Genomic DNA, 12,887 nt, shown 5'->3' with positions numbered 1-12,887 from the left:
TAACTATTATTAACACTAGTTAATCATCACCCAAAATTAATCAGAGGGTAATTTAGATATTAATATAAATATCTAGATAAGGGGTGATCTAGATTTACTTCTAATGTCTTTACCCAAAATAAAATCATGGTCCCCAAAAAAAAATTATGGTCCCCAAAAAATCATTCCTAGGAAAATATTTTCAGGGTTTATAATAGCAAGCCCAGTGGACCCATGGCCCAACCTTATAACCTGCACAGGATTCCCTCTTCTTCTCACCGCAGCTCCGGGAAAGAATAGTGTACTGAGTCGGTTAGTGGTTTTACTAGTAGAAGAAGCAATTGAATTGGCACAAGCAGGAGGATTAGTCATCTTCAACTAAGCACATGAAGGAATAGAGATGTTCCTTGGCAAAGAAACTCTATGTCTCTATCTGTTTGAACTTGAACTGGTTTCTCATCAAACCCCTTGTTATTATGTCCCAATACACTGGTTGGACTCGTAACTCGAGCTTCACGACTCGGTACAAATCGGTTGTCATTCTTCGTGATAGTATGCCCATCAGTACTGCCTCCATTATCTCCAATGCTGATAGTTCGAAAAAAATCGTGGATGATGGAAAGAGATGGAAATCCATATCGGCGGTGATTATTCTGATGATTAACAGAAACTTCAGTCGGTAGATTCAATTGATTTTTCAGATCTGTGCTAACCAATAGAAGAGCACCATTTTCTTGACTTAAAATATCAACTTGTTGTGACGAATCTTGGATAACGTGTTCTTCATTCGATGAAGAAGAAGATGAAGTACGATATACTGAGTCACAAATTGATGATTCTGACGGTAATTTTGAAGAATTTTGAGAACTAAATCTTGTGCTGTCACTTGATGATGATGATTTATGATTTGGTGATGCTGCTGAATAATAATCCTGTGTATAAATCGGTGCAACTCGGTTGATATTCTCAGTAATATTGCCTCCATTATCTTCAATGCTGAGTGTACAAAAACCATTGATGATCGAGAAATTTGGAAATCCAGAAGAAATGTAAGCAGAGCGGTGATTCTTCTGATGGTGAACAGAAACCTCAGTTGATAGATTTAACCGAGTTTTCAGATCCTTGTTAACCAATCGTAGAGCAGCATTTCCTTGACTTGAAATATGCGACGAATCTTGGATGATGTGTTCTTTATTATAAGAAGAAGATGGAGGAGGGCGATAACCTGAGTTAGAGATCGATGATTCTGACGGAAACTTTGTACTACCACTTGATAATGATGATTTATCATCTGAATAGCGATTCTGTGTGTAATTCGGTGCATAATAGTCTATCGATGATTTCGTAATGCCACTCCTGTCACCAGATTGTGATGAATCGTTTTTCTTCATCCTGAAATCTGTCATGAATACATACAAAATACATAAGCACAAAATCAATTTCTAAAGCTTAAGTACTACTAAATCAGAGTATTTCCTCTGAAAGTTAGGTTTTCCAAGATCAACAACAAAACGAAACCTAATACTGCTGAATCATTTCACAAACATAAATTCTTGAAAGATACGAAATCAAACAAACTTGGGAAACATCTTGAACCACGAATTTGAATGTCTAGAAGCCCTAAATTTACATGAAACTGTAGCAAACCGCCTCAAATTGAAGCAGCAGCAACCTTAATCAGCCTAAATATACTATCGAATTAAAACAGAACAGAACAGAAATTAAACTGCGTACATAGAACTTAGAATCACAAACAGATTCTGAGAACTGAAAATCTAAACATGGAAAAATAGAATATCGTTACATATTACAATGAGCATCGAAAAACGCAGAGATTCTTCGAGAAACAGCTCAAACAACAAATCAAAGGTCCAGAAACCCTAAGTTTCCATACCATGAAACTTTACCAAACAGCTTTAGATTCAAACAACAGCAACATTAATATACTATCGAATCCGTAATTAGAAAATATAAACAGAGAAATTATACTACCACTTAGAACAACACTGAGAACCGACGAATCAATACGTGTTATCATGTTAAAAATGCAGATAATCACAATGATCATCGTCAAGAAATCGCAGAGAAACACTCACCGGTAGAGGAGCGTAGGTGAGAAGATTCTTCGCTGAGACAAACAGCCAGAGAGAGAACATGAAACCAGTAATGAAGAATCTGGAAATGAATATCGAAGAGTGGGACCTTTATATAGAGGATGAGAGAGACAGAAAAAATGCTTGCCGGAGGGAACTTGGTGTGATTTCTTTCTTCTTCCAGTGTTCTTCAAATGAAGTTTTAATGAACTGGTAGGTGGGACCAGAGGATACAACCGTGAAATCTGATGTGGTGCGTATCTTTCGCTTTTCATTGACGTGGCATTACAAATTCTTAGAACTCTCTCCCACCGTCGATTCATCTTTGATGTTTAAGCCCCTAGTTAGCAATTCGGGATACGGGTAGTAATTCGGGACGGCATACGTAGGAGAATTATACGGATTCGGTAGGTTGAATTCGGTCAAAAATCCGGTCAACGGTTTGTTGTTCGGACAGTAGTTCGGAACGGCATTCGTACGTGCATATTCGTTTTATATATGTGAATTCGGCACTTAACATTCGGCTTACATATATGATAAATCGATAAGTATTACGACCTTATTACGAGACTAATTTTATTTGTATATGATTTATAAGATGGAAAAAATATTTTGCCGTGATTATTTAATAAGAAGTAAATAATTTAATCGCACAAATGTATTATAAAACGAGTTTATAGACTTTTAAACAAAAATTAACACATAAAACACTGGTTAAACAACTACCAATAGAAAATTTTAACCGAATAATTGTATTTAAATATAAAGTATATACAAAATCAAACAAAAACCAATCAACTCTGATCGGAGAGTTACCCTATGGGAGAGTGAGGTTGGGCGCGAACTAGGTTCGAAGTTCTAGTTCGGAAATATCATTCAGATTCGGTCAGTTCGGATACGTTCGTGAATAATTCTTTTGATCCATATAATCCGCGAACTAGATTCGGAGTTCAAATAGTATAGTTCGAATACGTTCGTGAAATAATTCAGAGAATTACTAACTAGGTTTAAGCCTTTGGGGAACTCAACTGGGTCCGGTATTAAGTAATCGAAAAGTTGAGATTGATGACAATATGTGTAGTAGAGTAGTAGGATAATATAATAGCACTGACGGACCCATCACTGGGCTAAAGGGGACTATAGCCCGGGGGAAATTGATATAAATTTTATTTTTAGGGTGAGTAATCTGTATGTTATGAGAATCCAGCCCATTCACTAGCCCTATCTTATAAATGATCTTGGATCCGTCCCTGTATAATAGGACGTGTTGTAAGTAATATATATCATTTAACTGAGGTAAGGCATTTCTACGTGTGATTGAATTATTGTGTGAATGAAGAGAATGTCATGATACGAGTAAATTTGAGTCCTCATCGGCTCATTGCTCAAAGTTGCATTGTTGGTACTTCATGGTATGACAAGTACAACAAGCTAAAAGTAACAACCAAGGAGTGTTCATGATAAATCTGATGCTTATGGACGAGAAGTGTTCGATAAATTAAGAAAAGAAAATAAAAATAAAAATAAAAAATCATAGTATAGTATCATACACCAGCAAGCTAAAAATAGTAACTCAAATTTGAATGGGTAGCTTGTTCTCCGGTAATTAGGCGTGTCGATCAATGACTCAACAAAAATGTCCGAGAGTGAGAGATTTCGCGTGAGAAAAGAAATCAATAATCTGGATATGATAAATAGGATCTATGAGAGGACAAAGAAAAAATTCTTGCCGGAGAGGAACCGGGGTCCTATCTCTTCCTTATTAAAGATGGGACCAGACTTTTTGTTAAAGTTAGTGGGACCAAACAAACGAGGATTCGTATCTTTGGATTTTTTATTGACGTGGCAAAACAAACAAATAGCTTTCACCAATAGTGTGATTGATGATAATAGACTAATAGTATCTGTGTAGTAGGATAATAAAATAGGACGGGACTGTTATTTATTTGGTCAAGCGGCCTTGTTTAAAAGGAGAAAATTGTCAGTATGGTACTAGTCTTTCTTCCTCAAAGACTCATGCATATCTGTTAACGATGATGGCATTGGCATTTACACATCGAAAATACATGATCAGTCAGCTTTCGTATAAAAGGATGTTTTGTTGATACTTTATGGCCTGAGTCGCCTGACTCCTTGTTTGTTCTGATTAGCTGGTGTCAGTGTTTGAAAAATGTTTTCCTTTGTCCTTGGTTGGTAGTAGCTAGTGTTCCTTGTGTCAACTTGGAAAAAAACTGAGAGTCAAATAGGAGAAAATAACAGCTAATTTTAATCTTTGGCACAGTAGGTGGCATGACCCGAAATTCTTAATAACGCCATCAGTTAGGCTTTGTGGACACTGGAAAGTAATAAGAAACGCGAAATTTAGAGATTCCAGTCTTTGTACCACCGAATAACAACATAGAATCGTTTGTGCACTACTTAGAGCAATCGCAACGTTGTTGCCAAAAATTATATATGGCAACAAAACGAGGTGTACTGTTGGTTGTCAAAAGTTAAATTTGTTGCCAAAATATTATATTCCCAAATTCAGTTTTTATATTTGAGAACTCAATTTGGCAATTCTTAAATATAGGATCACGTTGTTGTAAAAACTAGGGCTGCACATACCCGATCCAACCCGCCGACCCTATCCGTACCCGACCAAAAATACCCGCACCCGATTCAACCCACCTAGGCATAGGTCGACTATGGGTGAGGCACGCCAGAACCCACCTATCTTGGGTCGGTTGCGTGTAGAAACTTCCGTCACCCGAACCGACCCACCCACCCTCCCAAAACTAACATAGGATTCCTGACCCTTAGATTATCTAATTCTAACCTAGGATGAATTATCAGAGCCGTTGAATTGATGAATAAAAGACCTAACCTAATCGCATTTTCCTTCTCTTCCGCGGCCTCTTCTCTCCTTCTCAGACAGACTCCAACTCCATTCTTTTTTCTTCGCTCAGTCTCAGATTCGCTTTGTGGATCATCGGCATCACCAGAAGCAAACCAATAACGGAAGGTAAGATTAGAAACCGTTGTAAACTTGTAATTTTTTGATGATGTGATTTCTTGAAAATTTCAATTTAGGGTTTATCTGTTTAGGGTGTTGTTTTTTAATTTCAGTTTGGAATGAATTGGTATGATGTTAGAACTCAGTAATGAAGAGTTTAAACAATAGATTCAAAGGATTCTTGAGAAGCCCAAATTGGTTATTGAGAAACCAAAATTTGGGTTATTGAGAAACCCAAATTGGTTTTGCTTATTTTACTGATTCATTGAGATAGTTAGATGAGACGAATACAACTTGTTTGTATAAATGATAATATCAGGGAGAAGTCTTACTGTGGACCTCGTTGTTAATGTTTATGTGTTTTTAGAGGTGTTATTCTTCTAAGCTGCAACAATGAGTATTTGGAATTACTCATTTATGTTCAGAACCAGTAGTTTGATTTTAAATTTTAAATCAATCTCAGTTCTTTAGTACAACCTAGTTAATTTATTTGGTATTTGAACTAAGTCATGAGTATGGTGTTCAATTCAGTATGGTGTTAGTACTTTCAATTGTTGCAAATATTCAATTGAGTATAGTGTTAGTATGGTGTTTGATTGTAATGTGTTTTACCGATGTAACTTGTTTCTTTTGTGCAGGTTACCATGGTTGAAATCTCAGAAGATGATTCTGCTTCTAATCTTCCAATTATACATGGAGTGGCATCACAAATGGGACCTCCCCCTCCACGTCCACCGCGTTCTGGACAAGTGCATGGACCATCAGCAGGGACAGGGAGTACCGCTGGCTCATCTACACCAGCTTCTGAACCTTCACATGCTTGTGCCGCAGGTGAAACATTAGCTAATAATCCTAATGCTGGTGTGAAGAGATCAAAGGTATGGGATCACTACGATATTTATGAAAATGGTGAGAGAGCGAAATGTAAATATTGCAAAAAGGCTAATTACAAGATTGGTAAGAAAAATTTGGATGGTAAGAAACATGGGACTTCTAATCTCCAACATAATTTGGATAAGTGTCAGAAGTATAAGAATGAAATGAATGAGGCTAGAGCTGACGGACAACAAACACTTGACTTCCAGCCTTGCGAGCTTGGAGAGGAACCACAGTTGGTTGGGGTGTCTTTTTCTCAAGATGCGTGCAGGAGAGCGCTGATTAGATTTATCGTTACCGATGAAATGGCTTTTAGAATTGTTGAAGGTGAAGGTTTTATAGATTTTTGTAAGTATCTTGAGCCTCGATTTAAGCTTCCAAGTCGTATGCCAATATACCGTGATGTGTGCAAGTTGTTTTTGACAGAGAAGGCTAATCTGAAAAGTTATTTCAAAGCAAACAAGGTAAGAGTGTGCCTTACTACTGACACTTGGACGTCATCGCAGAATTACAATTATATGGTAGTGATTGCGCATTTCATTGATCATCACTGGAAACTACATAAAAGAATAATCTGATTTTGCTTGATTGATAGCCATGAAGGTACAAAAATTGGAGAGGCTTTGGAGAAATGTTTGCTAGACTGGGGACTTGAAAAGGTTTTTACTGTGACGCTTGATAATGCGTGTGCAAATAAAGTTGTTGTTGACTATTTGAGGAAGAGAGTTCAGAGTTTGGGTTCTGCATTACTCGGAGCTAAACATTTACATGTTCGATGTGCGGCTCACGCACTTGCACTTGTTGTGAAGGACGGTATGAAGAAGTATCATACATCACTTCTCAGGATCAGGGCAGTGGTAAAATATGTCACGAAATCTCCCGCAAGATATAAAAGGTTTACGGAGGATGCTGAGTCGGAAAAAATAGATTGTAAAAAGGGTCTGATATTATATGTGAGAACGCGGTGGAATTCTACTTACTCAATGCTTGTTGCTGCTGAAAGATATGAAAAGGCATTTGAAAGGCTACGTGAGTTGGATAAGGCATTTTGTGAAGAGTTTTGCTTTGATATTCCAGTACCAGATAATATTATAGGTGATGGTGATGACACTGTTGATCTTGATGCTGATTATGATCTGGAATCAGACAATGAAGAAGAACTTGATACTACTGAAGAAGAAGATTTTGCTGCTATCAGGAAAGCCAAGAAAAAAAACAGGCCAAAAGTGCATTCTCCTGAACGATACGATTGGTGCAACGCGAGAATTCTGATTAAGTTTCTACACGTATTTTATGAAGCAACTGTTGCATTTTCAGCTTCTACTTATGTTACTTCTCATTCTTTCTTATTGGAACTTGGTATTGTTCGTCAAGAATTAGAAGAATGGAAAAATACACATGAGGACCTTTCTTAAGCCACATGGGTGCTGTAATGTTGCTCAAGTACAACAAATATTGGGGAACATACCGAAATATGAATTCGTTGATGTTTATGGCTGTACTTCTTGATCCACGAGAGAAATAACATGGATTATTTGTGACTGTTGAAGATTTAATTGTGCATTATGACCCAGCAATGAAGAAAAAACTTGTAGAAAAATGGGTTGAAGAAGTTCTGAAAAATTTTGTGGAGCTGTTTGCAGCTTATAAAGAAGAAAATGTTAGATGTGCAGTATCTTCATCAGAATCTGTGGGCGAGACTAATTCTACTTCTACTCAAAGTTCTTCGAGTTTTGAAAGTACTATTTCTAGCAAGGCCAAGTATATGGCGGGAAGGAATAAATGAAAGCATCAATTGAGTAATGTGGAGGACAATGGGAGATCTGAGGTAGAAAGGTACTTGGCTGAACCGATCTACACACCCACAAATGAAAATGCTACTTTTGATATATTACAATGGTGGAAGGTAAATGCTGCGAGGTTTGACATTTTGCCACTTATGGCTAAAGATATATTTGTTATTCCCGTTTCTTCCGTTGCTTCAGAATCAGCATTTAGTACTGGAAAAAGAATTTTGGATCCTTTTCGAAGCTCCTTAAAGCCCAAGACACTTGAGGCCTTAATTTTGTTACAAAATTGGTTACGAACACCAATAAACATGGATTCATCTACCCTTGGAGTCGAGGAGGAGGAGATTGATATTGCTGAGTCTGGTATGTCTAAATTTTCCTTGGCTCTATTGTTGTTCATGACACTGTGAGTTTTACTGCAGCATGTTTATTACATAAAAGTACATGGTTGTTTACTAAACATAATGCATGCTATGTGAATAGATTAGCTGCCCTGTTATGTGAATAATCCATACTTAATGATGTATAAACTGCCTTGTTATGTGAATCTTATTATTCTAAATATCAGATGATGTATAAACTGCCATGGATGTGGAGGTTTATGTGTGGTTGAATTTGTAAAGGTTTTGATCCTGCATGATAATACATGTTGTTGTTGTAGATGTATAAACCCTTGCTTAACTAAATATCATATATCCATTTCGAAATTGGTGTAGTACTTGTACATTTTTATTTGGAATTGCTGCTCAACTGTTGTTTATGGATGCCCTTGTTGAAAGATGTGGTAACTAAGCAACCAATGACTTGCTGAATTTGATTAAGAAATAACTAAGCACCCATTGGAACCTTGTTTATCGGTGCGTTGCAGTGGGAGTTTGTTTTAGCCAGAGGTTATTAAAAGCCAAAAAAAAAATTGAACAATTGTAATAGCAAATCAATTAAATCCCAAAAGACCAATAAAAATATTAAAAATACCTTTGAAACTGAGCACAGTTACCAACTTTGTAAATCAGGGATGATTGATTACAGTGCTACTGTAAATTTGTTTTAGAGCGCTGAATCTGGTAATATTTGCATTCCTATTCTCACATTATCTAAGTGTCATCATATATGCTGGATCTGCTTCTTAAGCTATGTTACATGATCATTTTAATCACCCTCAGTTTTTTTGAGGTTTTGAAATAATATTGGTTAAGAACGTTGCTGTAAGAGAAGTAAAATAAAACTGTAAAGCACGCGTAGCTACCGTGTACTATTTCATCTAATTAAAGTGATTGTCCTTTCGGTGTACTGATGGGCAGTTTGTGTTGGTACTTGTTGCTGTTGTGGATGGATAAACTAAAATGTTCATTTCGCTTGCAGAGCTATTTTACTTGTTTCAAGAAATTCATCTACCCTTTCATTCATTCTAATTGTTCATTTCGCTTGCAGAGCTATTCGGTGACCTTGCTGCTTCTTCCATCGTCATAGATGATTGATTCCTATTGGCTTAGACAAGGTAATGACGCCAAGGGTCATTGTCAGTAGCTTGATCTTTCTGAGTTCATCTTTGTTACTGTAACTAATTTACAGACTTCGTTTTATTTCAGGCTTTCAGCGCATTCGGAGGTAAAACATCCACAAACTTGCAGCGAGTCGCTGTTGGTCGCTTTATATGATATTAGGCTTTAGTATAGTAGGCAATAATACTCAATAGTAATGCACTCTTTTATCTTTTGAGCTTTGAACAATTGAACTCTGTTCCTTTTTATTGTTAGCTTTATCAATTTTGGAGTTTGCAACTTTGCATCAACTTTATTATGTAATGTCATTTTATTTTATGGTGGGTAACCCACCACCCACCCGACCAAACCCGTCGTAATGTGGGTCGGGTGAAAACCGACCCATTGTGATGTTGGGTCGGTTGCGGGTGACAACTTCTGTTACCCGCCATCAGTGGGTTGGGTGGTGGGTGAGGCCAAAACCGACCCAAACCGACCCATGTGCGGCCCTAATAAAAACCGTCTCACCTCAAACGCATTTTTAATTAACGTCCATCAGTAAACCTTATTTTTAGTTCCGTTTCTAAATTAGAAGGTATCTATAAACCTGTCTGGTGTGGACGGTTTATAAAACTACGTTTAAGGAAACGGTTGTAAAAACTACTTCTCCTACTGGACTCATTTTATAAATGCCTGAAGATGCAACTAGTTTAAATTTCCAAATATAATTTTAAAAAGCATTTAATAAAACGTATTTATAAAAACCGTCTAACCTCACACGGTATCAATAATTACGTTTCAGTTAGAAGTAGTTATAAAATGAGTTTCGGTTAGAAGTAGTTAAAGATTACTTTTACACACAAAAATAGTTTTAAACTACGTTGTTGGATAAAAATGGATCTCCCATTACGTCACACAATAAAATTTCCAAATAAAAAGCTATATTTGGGATAGCAATTTGGGAATTTAGAACAACACTAAAGTTGCTCTTAGTTCGTATCTTCATACCCCTTCAACAATCTTTAACGGCCAGCTCAAACTTATTTTATATATTATATAAAGGGAAGACCCTTTAGACACTGTAGCAATGAAGCTGCAAATTTTGTTGGACCATTTTGCCTTTAATCCATGCTCATACAAGTGATGGGAAATAAATAGTATAAGGGTACATTAGTAATCTAATTTATTTGAAAATTAACTTTGCAGACAAAAGTGATAGACTTGGACCCAGCTTGCACGTGCGTATGCACGTGCAGAACACTAGTCTCTAGAATGACAACTAATGAATGAATGTGTACGAGTGTGTGGTAGATTATTTTTATTTAAGCAAGTATTTGAACTGTAAAACTGGAACTCGGTTTGCATTTTATCGGTAATTCTCAACTTGTAAAATTATTCCTATGAATTTTCGCTCTTCTTTGTCTTTTTCTGGAACCAATACACTATTCCTATTTCAGTAATTTGTCTGTTTATTCTCAAATCTATACAATTCGTCATGGGAAAACAGTTAAAATTACCTCAAGAGTCAAGACAAAGAACAAAGAAACAATGGTCGGGGGTACTGCTGGAACCGAGTACAGTGTCGAAGTAGGAAAGAGAATCTCTGTAACCGTCATCGTGACGTCGGCTTTGTTCCTTCCGTTTTCTTGATGCAATTCAGTGTTCCTCCTCCTTGCATCTCCAATTTGTCTCAGTTTAAGCAACATTTCATATCTATTATCAATTATCTAACCATCATTTTAAAGATCATTTTGGGCTTACTCAACGCTCCTCTCGAAGAAACTACTCTTAGAGCAATTCCTATGGAAATGAACTAACCCGTTCGTTTGTTGAGTCAGGTGGATGGCCAAATTAGATTTTCCACTATGGTAAAGCATTGAGCGTTATATCAATAGACGTGCGATTCAGGTAAAAACGCTAGTGTTCGTAGATTGAACGCTGGCGTTGGAAGGAAAAACGCTTGCATCAGAAGAACCAACGCGTCTTAAGATATAACGCCGGCGTTTTTGCTTCTAACGCCAACGGGTAGTTTTTTAAAATTCGAATTTCACTTTTTACCTCTATAAATTACCACCATCTTCAAACAATTCACTCACACCAAAATTCACTTGAATTTTCTCTTCTAAAATGGTTGAAAAGGCGATCACACTTTTTTGCGATGCAAAATTTGAAGCTGTTGTTTCTAATATATGTGGGAGTTTTAAAAAGATTGAAAATTTTAAAGGGGAAGTGCAAGTTTTAGAAGTTGTAACCAAGAAAATGTTCCGCTAAAAGGCAAAGAAGAGCTCCAGTTTTGAAAGTTAACAACAAAAAATTCAAAGACAAAGGTGAAACTGTCAAAGAGCGCGTTGAATGAAAAATACGTCAAATAAAGATAATCAAGAGGCCAAAACTTATACTTGATTTTTATTGAAGTTTTTATAATTGTCTAAGTTTATATCTTGTAAAAGAATTGGCAGTAATATCAATGAATGAAAATGTTTATATTTTAAAATAGATTTCCACTTCAGATTAAGTGAAATTTATTACAATTTAAATTTGCAAATAACATGAAACTACATTTTAATAAACCACAACAAAAACATCAAACTACATCAAATCCAGCGACATTCTCTCTGTAAAGTTCATAGCATTCAAAATGCCTAAACTCTCTCCCGCTTTCTTCGGTAAACTTGGTCTGAGCGATGGTTTCCAGTTCTTCGTTGGATAATCCAGAACTGCTACGATGAACTATCCACAATACTTCCGTATAATGTTTGACTTCATTAGTGATGAATGCAATTCTTAGTTCTAGGCTCTTACTGTTTCTTATGGCTTCGTTCCGCGATGCTACAAAATGTCCCAATACTCTTTCCCAGAAATTGTCATTGTTCATTGGTCTCACCATACGATGTAACCAATATCAAACAAGAGCAACATCTTCTTCCATTGTAAATTCCGACAGCGGCATTCGAGTGCAGTAACGATGTGCTTGAGATGGACCATCTTTTAGAATTCTGAAACACGCTTCGTAACGAAAAGGTTTACCGTGAGCTTCCTCCCAATTATCAAGAGCTGTTTGGATCACTTCATCTTCAGTTACATCGCTGAATTTTTCTCGATCAATTTCCATTACCAGAACAACAAATGGCTGGACAACAAGCCTAATAAATTGAAAACGAACACGCAATCGACGAGCATCTCGGTTTCCTGGATTTTTCGTAAGTGAGACGAACATTGAAAAAACATTCTCCCAAAAAGAACCGTCATGAGAAATAACAACACCAGTAATTACCCTATGAAAGAAATATGTTTTGCATAGAGTTATATCCTCTTCTTGAGTAAACTTGGGACCACGATTTCTAACAGACATTTCTGCAAAGGGGGAGAGATTTAAGAAAAAAGAAGAATAAGAAGATGTGATTTTGGAGATGGGAGGAATGAAATTTATAGGTCGAGAAAGAAAAGTTTGCCGTTGGAAATGGAAATTTAGCCGTTGGCGTTTGTAGTAAAACCGCCCGCGACTTTCCTTTGAGCGCCTGTTTGAATTACCAACGCCTATTCTCTATCATAATACATCACTAGGTTTTATTCGAAATCAAACCAACCGATTTATTTCTCATCATCCACCATTTTTTCTAAAGGCAAAGCGAAGCAAATATTATGTGTCGAAGCAAAAGAGGTTTTTCCATTA

General features: G+C 36.7%; 1 protein-coding gene across 1 annotated transcript; it reads right to left on the bottom strand.

Moving 5' to 3' along the window:
* Positions 1-93: 93 nt before the first annotated feature.
* Positions 94-2,208, bottom strand: LOC113277788. Its single transcript, XM_026526781.1, has 2 exons — positions 2,076-2,208; positions 94-1,378 (listed from the first exon to the last, which is right to left on the bottom strand). The coding sequence occupies exon 2, from the start codon at positions 1,368-1,370 to the stop codon at positions 354-356; it is 1,017 nt and encodes a 338-aa protein (XP_026382566.1). The 5' UTR covers positions 1,371-1,378; positions 2,076-2,208; the 3' UTR covers positions 94-353.
* Between the last annotated feature and the right edge of the window lie 10,679 nt (positions 2,209-12,887).

Source organism: Papaver somniferum, chromosome 5, assembly GCF_003573695.1.
Source record: "Papaver somniferum cultivar HN1 chromosome 5, ASM357369v1, whole genome shotgun sequence".
Classification (NCBI taxonomy): Eukaryota; Viridiplantae; Streptophyta; class Magnoliopsida; order Ranunculales; family Papaveraceae; genus Papaver; species Papaver somniferum.
Note: the sequence above shows the minus strand (reverse complement) of the source record. Positions and strands in the feature narration are given on the sequence as shown.